Here is a 15,551-nt window from a genome sequence, read left to right on the forward strand (position 1 = left end):
TCTGCTGCGGACAAGGTGGGGGCGAAGGCGAGGGGGGTTCCGCAGCTGCAAGAAAGGTACAAGGGCCACATGAAATGGCCTGGAGGGCTGTATTTGGCCTGCGGGCCTTGTGTTTGACACACATGCTTTAGAGCACCCTTTCTCAACCAGGGTGCCTTGAGGCTTCTTCAGGGGTGCCATGGCAAAATGTCTAAAAATTGCCCAAAACTTGTATGCAAGCCAGCGGGTGGAACAAACCTGCCTTTTAGTTACACAAAGCCACAGGTATTCATTGTGCACCATTATGACCTTCTAGCCGCCAGCGTCCTGACAACCAATGACATCATCAGTTGATAAGGAGGATGTCATCTGCTTGCACAGCATCCTAGTTTGTCCCCTTGAAACTGAGGGAGAAGAGAAACAATAGAATACTAGTACCAGTGCGCAAAAGTGTATTTGCTTTGGAAGAATAAATCGCCTCTAATGTTGGGTGTCCTACATGTGTGGAGGTTGCTGCGTTATATAAAACTATTACAATATTTTTTTAAATTTTAGAATGGGGTGTCCTTTTAAAATTATGGACAGTCTAGAGGCACCCCATTTTAGAAGGGGGGGGCCTCAAGACTGTCCACAATTTTAAAGGGTGCCTCGGGACTGTCTATAGTTTTAAAGGGTGCCTCGGGACTGTCCATAATTTTAAAGGGTGCCTCAAGACTGTCCATAATTTTAAAGGGTGCCTCGGGACTGTCCATAATTTTAAAGGGTGCCTCGGGACTGTCCATAATTTTAAAGGGTGCCTCGGGACTGTCTATAATTTTAAAGGGTGCCTCGGGACTGTCCATAATTTTAAAGGGTTCCTCTGGACTGTCCATAATTTTAAAGGGTTCCTCTGGACTGTCCATAATTTTAAAGGGTGCCTCGGGACTGTCCATAATTTTAAAGGGTGACTCGGGACTGTCCATAATTTTAAAGGGTGCCTCGGGACTGTCCATAATTTTAAAGGGTGACTCGGGACTGTCCATAATTTTAAAGGGTGCCTCGGGACTGTCCATAATTTTAAAGGGTGCCTCGGGACTGTCCATAACTTTAAAGGGTGCCTCGGGACTGTCCATAATTTTAAAGGGTGCCTCGGGACTGTCCATAATTTTAAAGGGTGTCTCGGGACTGTCCATAATTTTAAAGGGTGACTCGGGACTGTCCATAATTTTAAAGGGTGTCTCGGGACTGTCCATAATTTTAAAGGGTGACTCGGGACTGTCCATAACTTTAAAGGGTGCCTCGGGGACTGTCCATAATTTTAAAGGGTGCCTCGGGACTGTCCATAATTTTAAAGGGTGCCTCGGGACTGTCCATAATTTTAAAGGGTGACTTGGGACTGTCCATAACTTTAAAGGGTGCCTCGGGACTGTCCATAATTTTAAAGGGTGCCTCGGGACTGTCCATAATTTTAAAGGGTGCCTTGGGACTGTCTAAAATTATGGACAGTCCCAAGGCACCCTTTACAATTATGGACAGTCCCGAGGCACCCTTTAAAATTATAAAGGGTGCCTCGGGACTGTCCATAATTTTCAAGGGTGCCTCAAGACTGTCCATAATTTTAAAGGGTGACTCGGGACTGTCCATAATTTTCAAGGGTGCCTCAAGACTGTCCATAATTTTAAAGGGTGCCTTGACTGAAAAAAAGGTTGAGAAACACTGCTTTAGAGCATGTGAAATAAGGTTTTTTTATTTTGCAAACAATAAAAATAACATTTTGTCTTTTACAGCAATCGTCCAAGGAGACACTTTGGATGACATATATAACACATGCAAACTGGTAATTGAAGAACAGTCTGGTCCTTTCATCTGGATACCTTCGAAGGAGAAATTATAATATAGCAATTAACAATAAATAATTAGAGGGAACTCCAAGAATTACCTTAATTTTTTTTGGGATCTTTATTTTTTTCAAAATTTTGTTATCTTGTAATTAAATTTTTTGCGGTCCATGAAATTTCAATGAATGTACAACAGGAAGGAGACAATGGATGCATGACCTTCAATGGATAACAGCAAGATTGGAACAAGTTCATAACCGCTGTGGTGGGACCAGCTATGTTTGGGTAACAAGTACTTGCCAATCCCTCTGTCATTACAGGAATTTACCAACACTAAATACATTTTTTTCCTCAAAGTCTTGCCCATCCAACATCGCATTCTTCAGGTTTTTCTTATTGGCTGTTGGCATGGAACACAACACAAGAACGGAACTGACTTTTCATTGTTCTAGCTGAGCTTGATGCCTGAGTTGACAAAATGAGTATATCTTAGACCAGCCTTTAGCTTCTTCTGTGATACACATACAAACAAATATCTCAATGCATTCCGTTCAAAAATAGTCGCTGAATCTAGCGACATAAAAATACCAGAAGACTGTTCTGCTTTTAACAAATTGGTTATTTAAAAACAAACCCGTTTACCCAATAAAAAAAAGAAAACCTTAAAAAAAATGGACAGCATGATAAATCTAAGAAATATCATTTATAAAGAGTTTGTTTCTTGTTGTCTTTGTGTTCAATGTTGAATCGTGTTTACAGATAATTTTGTGTTTTTATTTTATTTTTTTTGTTTGTTTTTTCAATTATTATTTTTGCTGTTTCTTTATGCAGTTACAGGTGAAAGACATGAACAAAAATACAGCCTACACAAAAACTAATTTTTAAAAACCTGGGTAACAAAAATGTAGACGTTTCATGTTTATTTATACAGTTATTTATTTTTTGTCATTCTGTATAACATGTTTAATATTAATTTATGTATTTATTTAATTATAGGTTCAAAAGTTGAATGCTTTAAAAAAAAAAAAAAGCTCGAATAATTGACATATGTAATGAACTTTGTGAGACATTTCATACGGAAATTGTCTGGAAGCTGACTGAATGTGATGTTTAAATTGAAGGTAGTATCTTTTCATAAAAAAAAATATTTAATATATGTTTTATAGTTAAGGGAAACAGAATATATAGATTATTGTTTTGCAAAAAAAAAAAAAAAAGTCTGATTGCTTGAGATATACAGAGTTTTTAATATGCTTTTTTTTCTTATGCATAGAGAATCGATAAATATAAAGATTGATTGATTTTTTTTTTTTTTTTTTTTTTTAATCATTTAGTTTTTTTATTTTACCTTTATACATCTGTTCGACTTCACTGCAAAATATTCATCAACAAGAAATCTTTGACAGTGATTGATCTGTCAAAGTAATGTATTTTTTTGGATATGAAGCTGTGGGTTTGGAGTCCCTGGAATGCAAGGTAGTTTTTTGGTGAACGTCAATGGACATAGGTCTTTATCAGGGGCGGACTGACAACTCATGGGGCCCCCGGGCAATAGGGGATCATGGGGCCCCTGTGTCCTTCCCAAACTTAAAAAAGCCTATGAAAAAGGTACCAGGGGCATCTCATGGGGCCCCCTACTGATTCGAGACCCTCGGGCAGTGCCCGAGTTTCCAAATGGTCAGTCCGCCCCTGGTCTTTATCCAACCTGACTATGTTCAAATATAAAGTAACACTGGCATACATGTACAGGCAGCATAATACTCCAGATCAAAGCTAGCAGGTCTAGCAGCTGTATACACTGCTGATGTCTAACCCCAACAAGGAGCTCCTACATCGATCGATAACACCAAGGAATAGGTAAACCCCCACCCTGCATCCTGTGCTACAATATCTAAACACAAAAAAACTAAATTTGATTAGTTGCAGTTTACCATTCAGATTAAGTTTCTTTGTTTTTAATTTTTTTTATTTCTTTTATTTTCACTTTGTGATCCCATGAATATCACAGTTCTTGTCCTAAAAAGACAATGCTCACTCCTCCACTGTATCAGTGGAGGGAAAAATGGTTGTCACAGAGGCCAGACATCAAACATGTCTGCCTGTATGTGTTCGCCGCCATTAGGTGACAGGTTCTCTTTAATGAGACATCCAAGGTCTAAAAGATCCTGCTTGTCTCCCCTGTGCTCCATTGAATGTAATGCAATGCACATTGCATTGCATTACATTCGCTCTCGGGTATGATGGCTGGGGACACTAGAGAGGCACACCCAGAAGTGACATCAAACAGGTTGCTTTCCAGGTCAGCAACAAGGAGGGGAGGAAAGTGGACTTGTGTCCGCTCTGCTCCCTCCCCTCTACAGGGGTCACCCGCTATGTTGGTCCCGGGTCTGCAGACGGGCAAGCAGAGCCTGGGATACATGGCCACTATATCTAAAGTCTGGTAAGCTTAGCTCTTGGGTTTTGAATGGAAGAGATACATACCAAAAAATGCCTCTCCCTCTGCTGCCACTCCCCCCCACCGGTATTACCGGCAATTAACAGCTGTCACAACGACAGCCAGGAATTACTTAACATTGTGCAGCAGGAATGGCTTTTGAAATGCAGCTGTTCCTGTGTAAATTGACACTTGCAGATAGTCTGCAAGTGTCATTGAGTTAATGCCATGAATCAGTGTGTTGTTTCTTTGTATTTACTAATTCATACATATATAAGGCTAGATTCACACCTATGCAGGTTGCCTTTGAGCCGCTTATGCATTGCATTTTTTCACTTGTGTTTTTTATGCATTTTTGATGCGTTTTTGCTTTTCTTTTCTTTTTTCTTGCTGCTAGGCAGATTTAAAATGGCGACAAAAACACAGCAAAAAAGCAATAAATGCTTTTCCGCAGCGTTTCCATTGAAGTCTATAGAACCAAAAACGCAACTTTTGCATTCAAAACGCACAAGTGTGAACCTGTCCCATATGAAATTATGTTAAATGGACTGTACTGCGTTTCTGCAAAACGCTGCAGAGAACGCTTAGGTGTGAACCTAGGGTAAAGCAAAGTTGTGATCTCACTATGGCATCACTTAAAAAAAAAACCTTAAGCCCTGGTTCACGCTGGATCCGACTTTAAAATTGTGCGACCTCACTTGAAGATGAGTGATTTCAAATTTGGATGGCAGTGCGACTTTAAATGTGACTTCATAGACTTCTGTGCAGGGGCGGACTGACCATTTGGAAACTTGGGGGTCAGTAGGGGGCCCCATGAGATGCCCCTGGTACCTTTTTCATAGGCTTTTTTGAGTTTGGGCAAGGACACAGGGGCCCCATGATCCTTTATTGCCTTGGGGCGCCATGAGTTGTCAGTCCGTCCCTGCATCTGTGTGACTTCATGCACAGATATCAATGCAAGCCGCACCCCAAATCAGCAAAAGCAGTGCAGGAACTAATTTTTTCTAACTTCATCGGTGCGGCTCCGACCAAGTCAGCACAGCGCCGATATGACCGCTCTTATAGGGGACAATAGGGTGTGACTTGGCCAACGATTTGCATGCGGCTTTAGTGAATGAGGTGAAGCTAAGTGAAATCTCACTTTGTAAAGAATACACAATCATGTCCAAGGAAAATGAAAACAAATTGGATGGTTGATTAAACAGGAATGAATGATTGAATTCAGCACAGATTGACGTCAATTACTAAGCTACATGAACAGCCTATACTCCTTCAGTCAATAAACAATTGTGTGCTGATTTCTTAGAATTTCCATGTTGCTTGGGTCTGGCGAACAGACTTGCTGAGATACAGGCAGCTTTAGGCCTCTATTGTTGGCAGTAAGATTTTGCTTCCGCCTTGCATTAAAGTGTTACTAAACCCACAACAGTAAAATCAGTCTGTATATGCAGTAAAGCATGCCTGTTATACTCACTGTGGTACCTAAGGGGTTAATCCTCCGCATTGTGTGAAAAGACTGTTTGATACTGTCTTCTCTGCCCCTCCTCTTGTTGAAATGACCACCTGAGACAGACTGAATTCGTAGCCACATGCACATGCTCAGTTTGGTGTGTATTGCTATAGAGGTTTTTTTTTTTTTTTCTTGGGAGGGTGCATGTGATCAGCACAGGGCCAATCAGCACTGTCCAGACAGAGGGTCAGAGGTTTCACATCCTCCTAGAGCAGAAAGAAAACTCCTCCTACAAGCTTTAACCAGTGCTCTGCTGAAGTCACAAGACTGCTCTAACTGCTGATGAGAAAAGGTATTTAGCAGTTTATATTTACTAAAATAATTGCATTTCCATAGTGTGTGTACTGTGGGAGACCAGATATAGTGAATGCAGGGTCCGGGGAGACCAGATATAGTGAATGCAGGGTCCGGGGAGACCGGATATAGTGAATGCGGGGTCCTGGGAGACCGGATATAGTGAATGCAGGGTCCTGGGAGACCAGATATAGTGAATGCAGGGTCCTGGGAGACCACATATAGTGAATGCAGGGTCCAGGGAGACCAGATAAATTGAATGCAGGGTCCTGGGAGACCACATATAGTGAATGCAGGATCCTGGGAGATCGGATATAGTGAATGCGGGGTCCTGGGAGACCGGATATTGTGAATGCGGGATCCTGGGAGACCGGATATAGTGAATGCGGGGTCCTGGGAGACCTGATATAGTGAATGCGGGGTCCTGGGAGACCGGATATAGTGAATGCAGGGTCCGGGGAGACCTGATATAGTGAATGCAGGGTCCGTGGAGACCTGATATAGCGAATGCAGGGTCCGTGGAGACCGGATATAGCGAATGCAGGGTCCTGGGAGACCGGATATAGCGAATGCAGGGTCCTGGGAGACCGGATATAGCGAATGCAGGGTCCTGGGAGACCGGATATAGCGAATGCAGGGTCCGGGGAGACCGGATATAGCGAATGCAGGGTCCTGGGAGACCGGATATAGCGAATGCAGGGTCCTGGGAGACCGGATATAGCGAATGCAGGGTCCTGGAAGACCGGATATAGCGAATGCAGGGTCCTGGGAGACCAGATATAGCGAATGCAGGGTCATGGGAGACCACATATAGTGAATGCAGGGTCCAGGGAGACCAGATAAATTGAATGCAGGGTCCTGGGAGACCACATATAGTGAATGCAGGATCCTGGGAGATCGGATATAGTGAATGCGGGGTCCTGGGAGACCGGATATTGTGAATGCGGGATCCTGGGAGACCGGATATAGTGAATGCAGGGTCCTGGAAGACCGGATATAGTGAATGCGGGGTCCTGGGAAACCAGATATAGTGAATGCACGGTCCTGGGTTTAGTAACACTTTAATTAAAACAAACATATCTTACAAATCTACTCCTAGTCTGATCGCAGTAATGTTTTGCAGTGAAGCTACAGATGAAACCTCTCCCATGTTCATTTTTTATACCCCATTTTATATTGAGCATTCCTTCCATCTACAACTGATCATTTTTAGGTGGATGACAGTAGTTTAAATCACTTAGTCTTTTCTTACCTCTTAGATTAGATCTCTGCACTTTGAGTTCCCAGCTTTGCCCACTCACCTTAGCTATCCTCTGGAGGCTTTTCTTCCTACTCATGTTTTTGTTCTACATTTTGTAGAAGGTGTGAGACAAGTGCAATGTAGCTGAGCACTTTGTATGGATGGATGCATTCACAACAGGACATCTGGATTTTAGCTCTTTTTCCAAATACCACTCCACACTGCTCAGCGCATTGTCTATAGCAGGGGTATTGAATTAAAATTCAAGGAGGTCCAGTCACTAAAATTTTCTTCTGGCTGAGGTCTGAATAGGATGTGCCCATCAGTGTGCCCCTTTACATTAGGTGTCGCCATCAGAGTGCAACTTTACATCATGTATTCCAATTACATGAGGTGTGCCCATCAGAGTGCCCCTTTACATCAGTTGCCCCCATCAGAGTGCCCCTTTACATCAGTTGCCCCCATCAGAGTGCCCCTTTACATCAGGTATCCCCATCATATTTCCCCATCAGAGTACCCCTTTATCTCATATTCCCCATCAGAATGCCCCTTTCCATCACATGTTCCCATCAGAGTTCCCCTTTCTACAGTATGTGCCCATTTGTGCCCCCTTAACATAAAATGTGCCCGTCAGAGTGCCCCTTAATATAAATGAGCCCATCAGCGTGCCCCTTAATATAAAATGGGCCGACCAGAGTGCCCCTTAACATAAAACAGGGGGCATGCTGTTGGGCCCATATTATATTAAGGGGCACTCTGATGGGCACATTTTATGTTAAGGGGCACTCTAATGGGCACATTTTATGTTAAGGGAAACTCTGATGGGCACATTGAATGTTAAGGGGCACTCTAATGGGCACATTTTATGTTAAGCTGCACTCTGATGGGCACATTTTATGTTAAGGGGCACTCTGATGGGCACATTGAATGTTAAGGGGCACGCTTATGGACACATTTTATGTTAAGGGGCTCTCTGATGGGCACATTTTATGTTAAGGGGTACTCAGATGGGCACATTTATATTAAGGGGCACTCTGATGGGCACATTCTATGTTGTGCCCATCAGAGTGGCCCTTAATATTCAATGTGCCCATCAGAGTGCCCCTGTAAGACTACACCCTATCCTGAGGGCAGACAGGAGCTGTGCCGGGATCCTTGCTGGACACTTGTGTACAGACAGGGAGCCGGAGCCGGAGAGACAGAGAGCTGAAAGGGCGGGGCACACACATGATGTCATGTTGCAGTGATGACCGCCCTGCTCAGTAACGGATCTGTCATTGCAGGCTGGCAGTCCAGGCGGTAGCACTTCTGGGGCCGTTCACGGACCACAGTCTGCCATTTATTGACCACTATTACAGGTCTATAGGGTGCAAATCAATTGCAAGTGCCGAGATGATGCCACCAGCCAAATTGTTGTATACACTTTATAGCCTACCCGTCCTCTGTCCATAATGGGCGAAGTAATGGGTAGGAGGGACTTTCAGCAGACTGAGCTTACTTTCCTCCCACCTTGAATCACCCCTATGCCCCTCAACATATAACCAGTACTGGGGGGACAGTGTGACTCCCCCCACCCCCCATCTTTCCCCAATACATCAAATGGTGCCTGAGTGGCCAAGAGTTAAGTCGGAGTATTATCACATGGGTAGGTAGAGGAGGTGTGAATTGCCCTAAATACACTTTGACTTGCCCAGCTTTAACAAACAGACCTGGGAGAAATAAATGATCCTTTCTGAAAACTGCTGCTGGAACCAAAATCCAGTTAATGCAATAAATCCAGGTAATGATATAATAAATGAAAAAAAAAACATATATGAGGCAATCTGCATCGCAATAACGCAGCAGAACGTAGTTTTATCACCTGTCAGTCCTGTCAGTAGTCCATTTTGTTTCACTTCCTGTAATAGATGAGATCATATGTTACCAACGCTCCATGGATCCACAACAAATGTTCTACACAAGGTTTTGAGGCCATGTGAGATTGCTTTGTTTGGCAGGGCTGTCAAAGAGGTCTTGATTTATTATTATTATTACAGGTTCTTATATAGCACCATAAATTTACATATACAGGCGTACATCAGTTTACGAATGCCTAGGTTAACGTAATTTTCGGTTTACGAATGAAAATCCATTGAAAATAATTTTTCACAATACGAACAGATTAATTGGTTTTCAATGCATTTACAAATTCATTTTTGATCATGTCCCTGTACAGTATTTATGCCTTTAAAGTGCACTTTATAAAGAGTTTTGAACAGACTTTTTGTTGACCTCCAGAACGGATTAATTGGTTTTCACTGCATCTACGAATTAATTTTTAATCATGTCCCTGTACAGTATTTATGCCTTTTAAAGTGCACTTTATAAAGAGTTTTGAACAGAGAAAAGTCTTTTTTTTAACTTTTTTCTGACCTCCAGAACGGATTAATTGGTTTTCAATGCATTTACGAATTTTTTTTGTTAATCATGTCCCTGTACAGTATTTATGCCCTTTTAAGTGCAGTTTATAAAGAGTTTTGAACAGATAAAACCTTTTTTGACTTTTTTCTGACCTCCGGAATGGATTAATTGGTTTTCACTGCATCTACAAATTAAAGGCATAAATACTGAAGGGGTACATCATTAAAAATTAAAGTGCACTCTATAAAGAGTTTTGAACAGATAAAACACTTTTTTTTTTTTACTTTTTTCTGACCTCCAGAACGGATTAATTGGTTTTCAATGCATTCCTATCGGAAATTGCATTTTCGGTTTACAAATTTTTTCGCAATACAAAAAGTCCCGCAGAACGCATTAAATTCGTAAGCCGAGGTACGCCTGTATATTGTACATTCGCATCAGTCCTTAACCCTCAAGGGGTGTACAATCTAAGGTCCCTAAATCACATTCATACATACACATACTAGGTACAATTTAGACAGGAGCCAATTACCCTACCAGCATATCTGTGGCGTGTGGGAGGAAACCCTCGCAGTCACAGGGAGAACATGCAAACTTCAGGCAGGTGGTGCAATGGTTGGGATTCGAACCGACAACCCGAGTACTGCCAAAGGGAAGTGCTAACCATTTAGTCACTGTGCTTACTGTGATATGGTTGCTTTAATAAATATTTTGACTATAAATAATAGATCCATGGTGTGCTGGCGACCTTTGTTCTCATCTAGGCTGATACCCTTTAGGGTATGTACCCACCATGGGATGCATGTTGTGGTTTTTCATTTATTTATTTAAACTAACTTTCACTTTCACCTCATTCAGCTCATTGGTGTGAACAGGCCCCATACAAACAAAGGCTTTTTTCCCAACAAAGTCCAGCAGGGTTGGTATGAATGGGCCCATAAACTGCTTGCACTACACTACAACACCCTCTTACTCCATGCCTTGCCCAAGAAAGTATGCAGTGGGAATAAATTAATATATTAATAGGATTTGCAATGAAATCGCACAGCCCTGTTTGTCCTCCCGTGGACAGGTTGGTCTTTGATGGATCTGTAGTTTTAAATGGACTTTAAAGTGTAAGTTCACTTTTTCACAAAAAATGCAAAGGTGAACTAATACCCTACTTCCTCTCTTCCCAGCCCCCACTGCACTTACCTCCATAGGTTATTAACTGTCAGTGCCCATCCAGTCGGTGCAGCAGTCCAGAGAATTGAAAGTCCCACTCTTCTTCCTTCTTTTCCCTTAGGGCTTCTGGGATAGATCAGAGCGAATCCGGTTGGTCAAAGTGTGCCGGCATGTCAAAAAACTACCGGAATGTGACCAATCAGAATTGCTCAGATCCATCCTGGAAGCCCTAAGGAAAGAAGGGAAATAAGAACGGGGCTTTCAGATTCCGGGACCTCTACACCAGCTGTGCGGGCAGTGACAGCTCATTAACTGAAGGTGAACACCCTGCACACTAATTACCACCCCCCTAGTCTCTGCTGTACTTACCTGTGTGGGTAATTTTTTGTGAAAAGGTAAACTTACACTGTAAGTAAAAGACTAAAAATGAAAGCCCAACACTTAATAAGCAGATACAGAACAAAAGGTGTAAACTGCATGAACAAACATGGGTTGTTGTAAGCACACTGTCAATGTTATATGGTTTGTCTGAACTCCTGTAACTGCTATTTTCTGGACAGCTTGGCCTGTTAAAGTGCAGCTAAAGTCCACGATACTTCAACAGCCTGACCGCCATGAGGTCCCTTGCCAGTGCTGGCATCTTCTTCCCAGCCTCTTCTGCGTGTCGGCCTTTGGTCGCCTTGATTGGCTGGTGCAGGATGACGTCAGTCCCATGCATGTGCAGGAGTTCAGTGATCCCCGATACACAGGCGCTGTGCCAGAATGTAAACTGAGCTGCACGTTTGCAGCTCAGTGTACACTTTAAAGAAGACTGCGAGTAGGCAGGTAAGTTGGCGCGTCTCTTCCGTGATAAAGAGTCTACCTGCTCACAGTTTTTCCATTAAGGACTTTAGTTTTTCTTTAAAGAAAAAAAAACAGTAAAACTATGTTATTGGGAAAAACAAAAAATACCATGTTAAAGTGATACTAAAGGCTTTTTAAAAAAAAAGAGGTTATACTTACCTGCTCTGTGTAATGATATTGCACAGAAAGGTCACTTACCTGCTCTTCTGGAAGTCCCTCGCTGGGCCTGTCCACTACTCCTACTTCAGGTGCCTCCTTAGCAAGCCAGCTGCACACGTGTTCCCAAAACGGGCTGTGTATGTCCATAGACACACACAGCACCAACAATTCATGCCCCTGCTCCCTCGTCAGAGGAGTTTGACTGTTTGCCTATGGCTCCCGCTGCTCTCAGTGTCTCCTGTGAGACCAGGAAGTGAGGGGAGCGGTGCTGGAGCCGTGATGGCAGTCAGTGTTTAGGAATGGGGGGTAAAGTAGTGGGGAGGTTTTTCTTTTCATATCTTAATGTAGGAAATGCATTAAGGTTTAGACTTTAGAACCACTTTGATCCCACTTACATACTGCATCATATATGACATTTTCAATTTTATCTATGGTTTCATTATAGATATGGCTGATTGCACATACATACCATTACCAATAAATCTAACAAATAATTACATTTTTAGATTTTTTTTTTTCCCATCAAGGGATTTATCATGGCTACATTAATTTACTATTTTTTTCCTTGTATTATTTAATGTCCTGTATTAATTTATGATTGTCTTTTGTGACTGTTCCAAGTATTGAAATACCACTGCACTTTTATGTATATATGTAAATATATACATATGTTCAAATCTGTGTAGCAATTAATGTTTCCTTAATTTCTTTCTTTTGTTCATACAGTTTGTTGACTTCGTCTTAACGTTTCTGATTTTATGTTATAATGAGAATTCTATTGCACCAAGTTCTGTCTCTGCAGCAATTACAAGACTGTATTATAAATGAAGCAGAAAATATACAATAAAATAAAAAAAATAACTATTGTAAATGTTTCAGACCACATTGGTGCTAAGCATTCAAAAAAAAGATATTGGTTTTCATAAATGTTACATGACCTGACATACATACGTACAGTACTGCATACACACGGAATATACAAATATGCTAGCTACATATTTACTAACATCTGTGGATTTAGCAAAAATGAGACCACCTATTAGTGCCAAAAGGTACGGAGTATCACCCAAACATGGATACGTCAGGGTAAGGCTTTTTGTGTATGGAATACATTTGGTCAGATTATAATGAAAACCATTTTGCTTTAGGACTTAATCCATGGACATTGATAAGTGGTTACAAGTTCAAAAAGATATACTAGAAAATATAATTGGTGCTATGCATTACAAGAAATACTAGTAGATGATACCAGAAATACTATATGGCCAACAGTTTGTGGACACCTGACCATCACACCCAGATGAGCTTGTTGGACATTCTATTATAAAACTATGAGCAATAATATGAAGTTGGCCGTGTCCTTAATGGCTATATCCACTATTCTGAGGAGGCTTTCCACAAGATTTTGGAGGGTGTCTGTGGGGATTTGTGCCTGAAAAGCAAAAAGAGCAATTGTGAGGTCAGGTACAGATGTCAGATGAGAAGACCAATCCAATTTATCATAATGGTGTTCAGTGGAAGTTAGTCCACTCAAGGTCCACCCGACCCAACTAATCAGACTAAGTCTTTATGGCTTTATACATGGGGACACAGTCATGTTCAGGAAGAAGGTCCTTTTTCAAAGGGTTGCCACAATGTCAGATGAGAAGACCAATTCATTCTAATGGTGTTCAGTGAAGGTTAAACCACTCAAATGCCTCCAAACCCAACTCATCAGACCTTGTCTTTATGGCTTTATACATGGGGGCACAGTCATGTTCAGGACGAAGGTCCTTTTTCAATATGTTGCCACAATGTCAGATGAGGAGACCATTCCAGTTCATTGTAATGGTGTTCAGTGGAGGTTAGACCACTCAAATTCCTCCAAACCAAACTCATTAGACCTTGTCTTTATGGCTTTATACATGGGGGCACAGTCATATTCAGGAAGAAGGTCCTTTTTCAAAGTGTTGTCACAATATCAGATGAGAAGACCATTCCAATTAATCCTAATGGTGTTCAGTGGAGGTTAGACCACTCAAATTCCTCCAAACCCAACTCATCAGACCTTGTTTTTATGGCTTTGTACTTGGGGGCACAGTCATGTTTTGGAAGAAGGTCCTTTCTCAAAGTGTTGTCACAATATCAGATGAGAAGACAATTCCAATTCAACCTAATGATGTTCAGTGGAGGTTAGACCACTCAAATTCCTCCAAACCCAACTCATCAGACCTTGTTTTTATGGCTTTGTACTTGGGGGCACAGTCATGTTCTGGAAGAAGGTCCTTTCTCAAAGTGTTGTCACAAAGTTGGAAACACACAATAGTCTAAAATGTGTAGAATTCCTTCACTGGAAACCTCTGAACTCAATCATTTGGAGGCGTGTCCACATACTTTTAGTCATATGGTGTATGATCTGTGTGATGAATCCAAAAACTAACATAAATTGTTAAGCATAGTAATATCTGGGTGACATTTTGCCATTGTACCGTACAGATAAATATATATTTTTTATTCTTACGCTATGTAGCTTCAATGTCTACAACTATGTGTTGTATGCCAGCATATTATATAATTGTGATATAATATGTAAGCATAGTATGTCATTATGGGACTAAGGTAAGAACAGCAAAAAAGTTTTCATTTTTATTTTATATTCTACTGTAAATAAACAATCTGTGAAAAAAATAGGTACTGTTATACTTATGTCAAATTTTATGTTCGCAGTTGTCATTTACAAAACTCATTTAATTATTTATTCTGCTGTTTATGTAAAAGAAATGATTGCTTATTTATGTTTTTTTTTTTTTTAAATAACATCTTAAAGTGCAAAAGGATGAAGCAATACTGCATGAATGCATCCTTTAAGGTGCTCACATATGTTCATTTATTGTGGACTGAACCTTATAATATCAATGACATATCACATTTAAAGTTGAACTCCGGGCACAAAAACAATTGAACCTTGAGTTTAAAATGGCTAAAAACATTCCAGATGCATCAAAACAAAAAGGTGTGATAAACCTTCAAGTTTGCTTTCTTTAAAACAGAGTAGGGTAGAGTATCCTGCCTTCTGGCAGTATGCTGCAGAGAAGGAGCCTTATGTGGAAGCAGTAGTCTCTCTGCAGAGATCCAGCACGCCATGGCTGCATGCTCCAGAAAAGGAGCCTTTGTGAAAGAAGTGGTCTCTCTGCAGAGATCCAACACACCATGCCCACAGGCCTCAGAAAAGGAGCCTGTGTAGAAGCAGTGGTCTCTCTGCAGAAATCCAGTATGCCATGCCCATATGCTCCAGAAAGGAGCCTTGGTGGAAGAAGTGGTCTCTCTTCCAGCGTGCCATGCCCACATGCTCCAGAAAAAGAGCCTTTGTGGAAGCAGTGTCCCTCTGCAAAGATCCAGCATGCCATGCCCACATGCCCCAGAAAAGGAGCCTTTGTGGAAGAAGTGGTCTCTCTGCAGAGATCCTACACACCATGCCCACAGGCCTCAGAAAAGGAGCCTGTGTAGAAGCAGTGGTATCTCTGCAGAAATCCAGCATGCCATGCCCATATGCTCCAGAAAGGAGCCTTGGTGGAAGAAGTGGTCTCTCTTCCAGCATCCCATGCCCCAGAAAAGGAGCCTTTGTGGAAGAAGTGGTCTCTGCAAAGATCCAGCACACCATGCCCACAGGCCCCAGAAAAGGAGCCTGTGTAGAAACAGTGGTCTCTCTGCAGAGATCCAGCATGCCATGCC

The 15,551-nt window shown here is 41.7% G+C and overlaps 1 protein-coding gene across 10 annotated transcripts in view; it reads left to right on the plus strand.

Annotated features, from left to right (window-relative positions):
- Positions 1 to 14,532, plus strand: part of DLG2 (discs large MAGUK scaffold protein 2) — a 2,035,798-nt gene extending 2,021,266 nt beyond the window's left edge. For all 10 annotated transcript variants that reach the window (XM_089676759.1, XM_089676760.1, XM_089676764.1 and 7 more), the window contains one exon: positions 1,746 to 14,532. In XM_089676759.1, the coding sequence (XP_089532885.1) occupies positions 1,746 to 1,852 (107 nt within the window). In that variant the 3' untranslated portion in view covers positions 1,853 to 14,532. The remainder of the gene's footprint in view (positions 1 to 1,745) is intronic.
- The last annotated feature ends 1,019 nt before the right edge of the window (positions 14,533 to 15,551 follow it).

Source organism: Staurois parvus, unplaced genomic scaffold (assembly GCF_062004578.1).
Source record: "Staurois parvus isolate SC_StPar_1 unplaced genomic scaffold, SC_StPar_1.0 ptg000173l, whole genome shotgun sequence".
NCBI lineage: Eukaryota > Metazoa > Chordata > Amphibia > Anura > Ranidae > Staurois > Staurois parvus.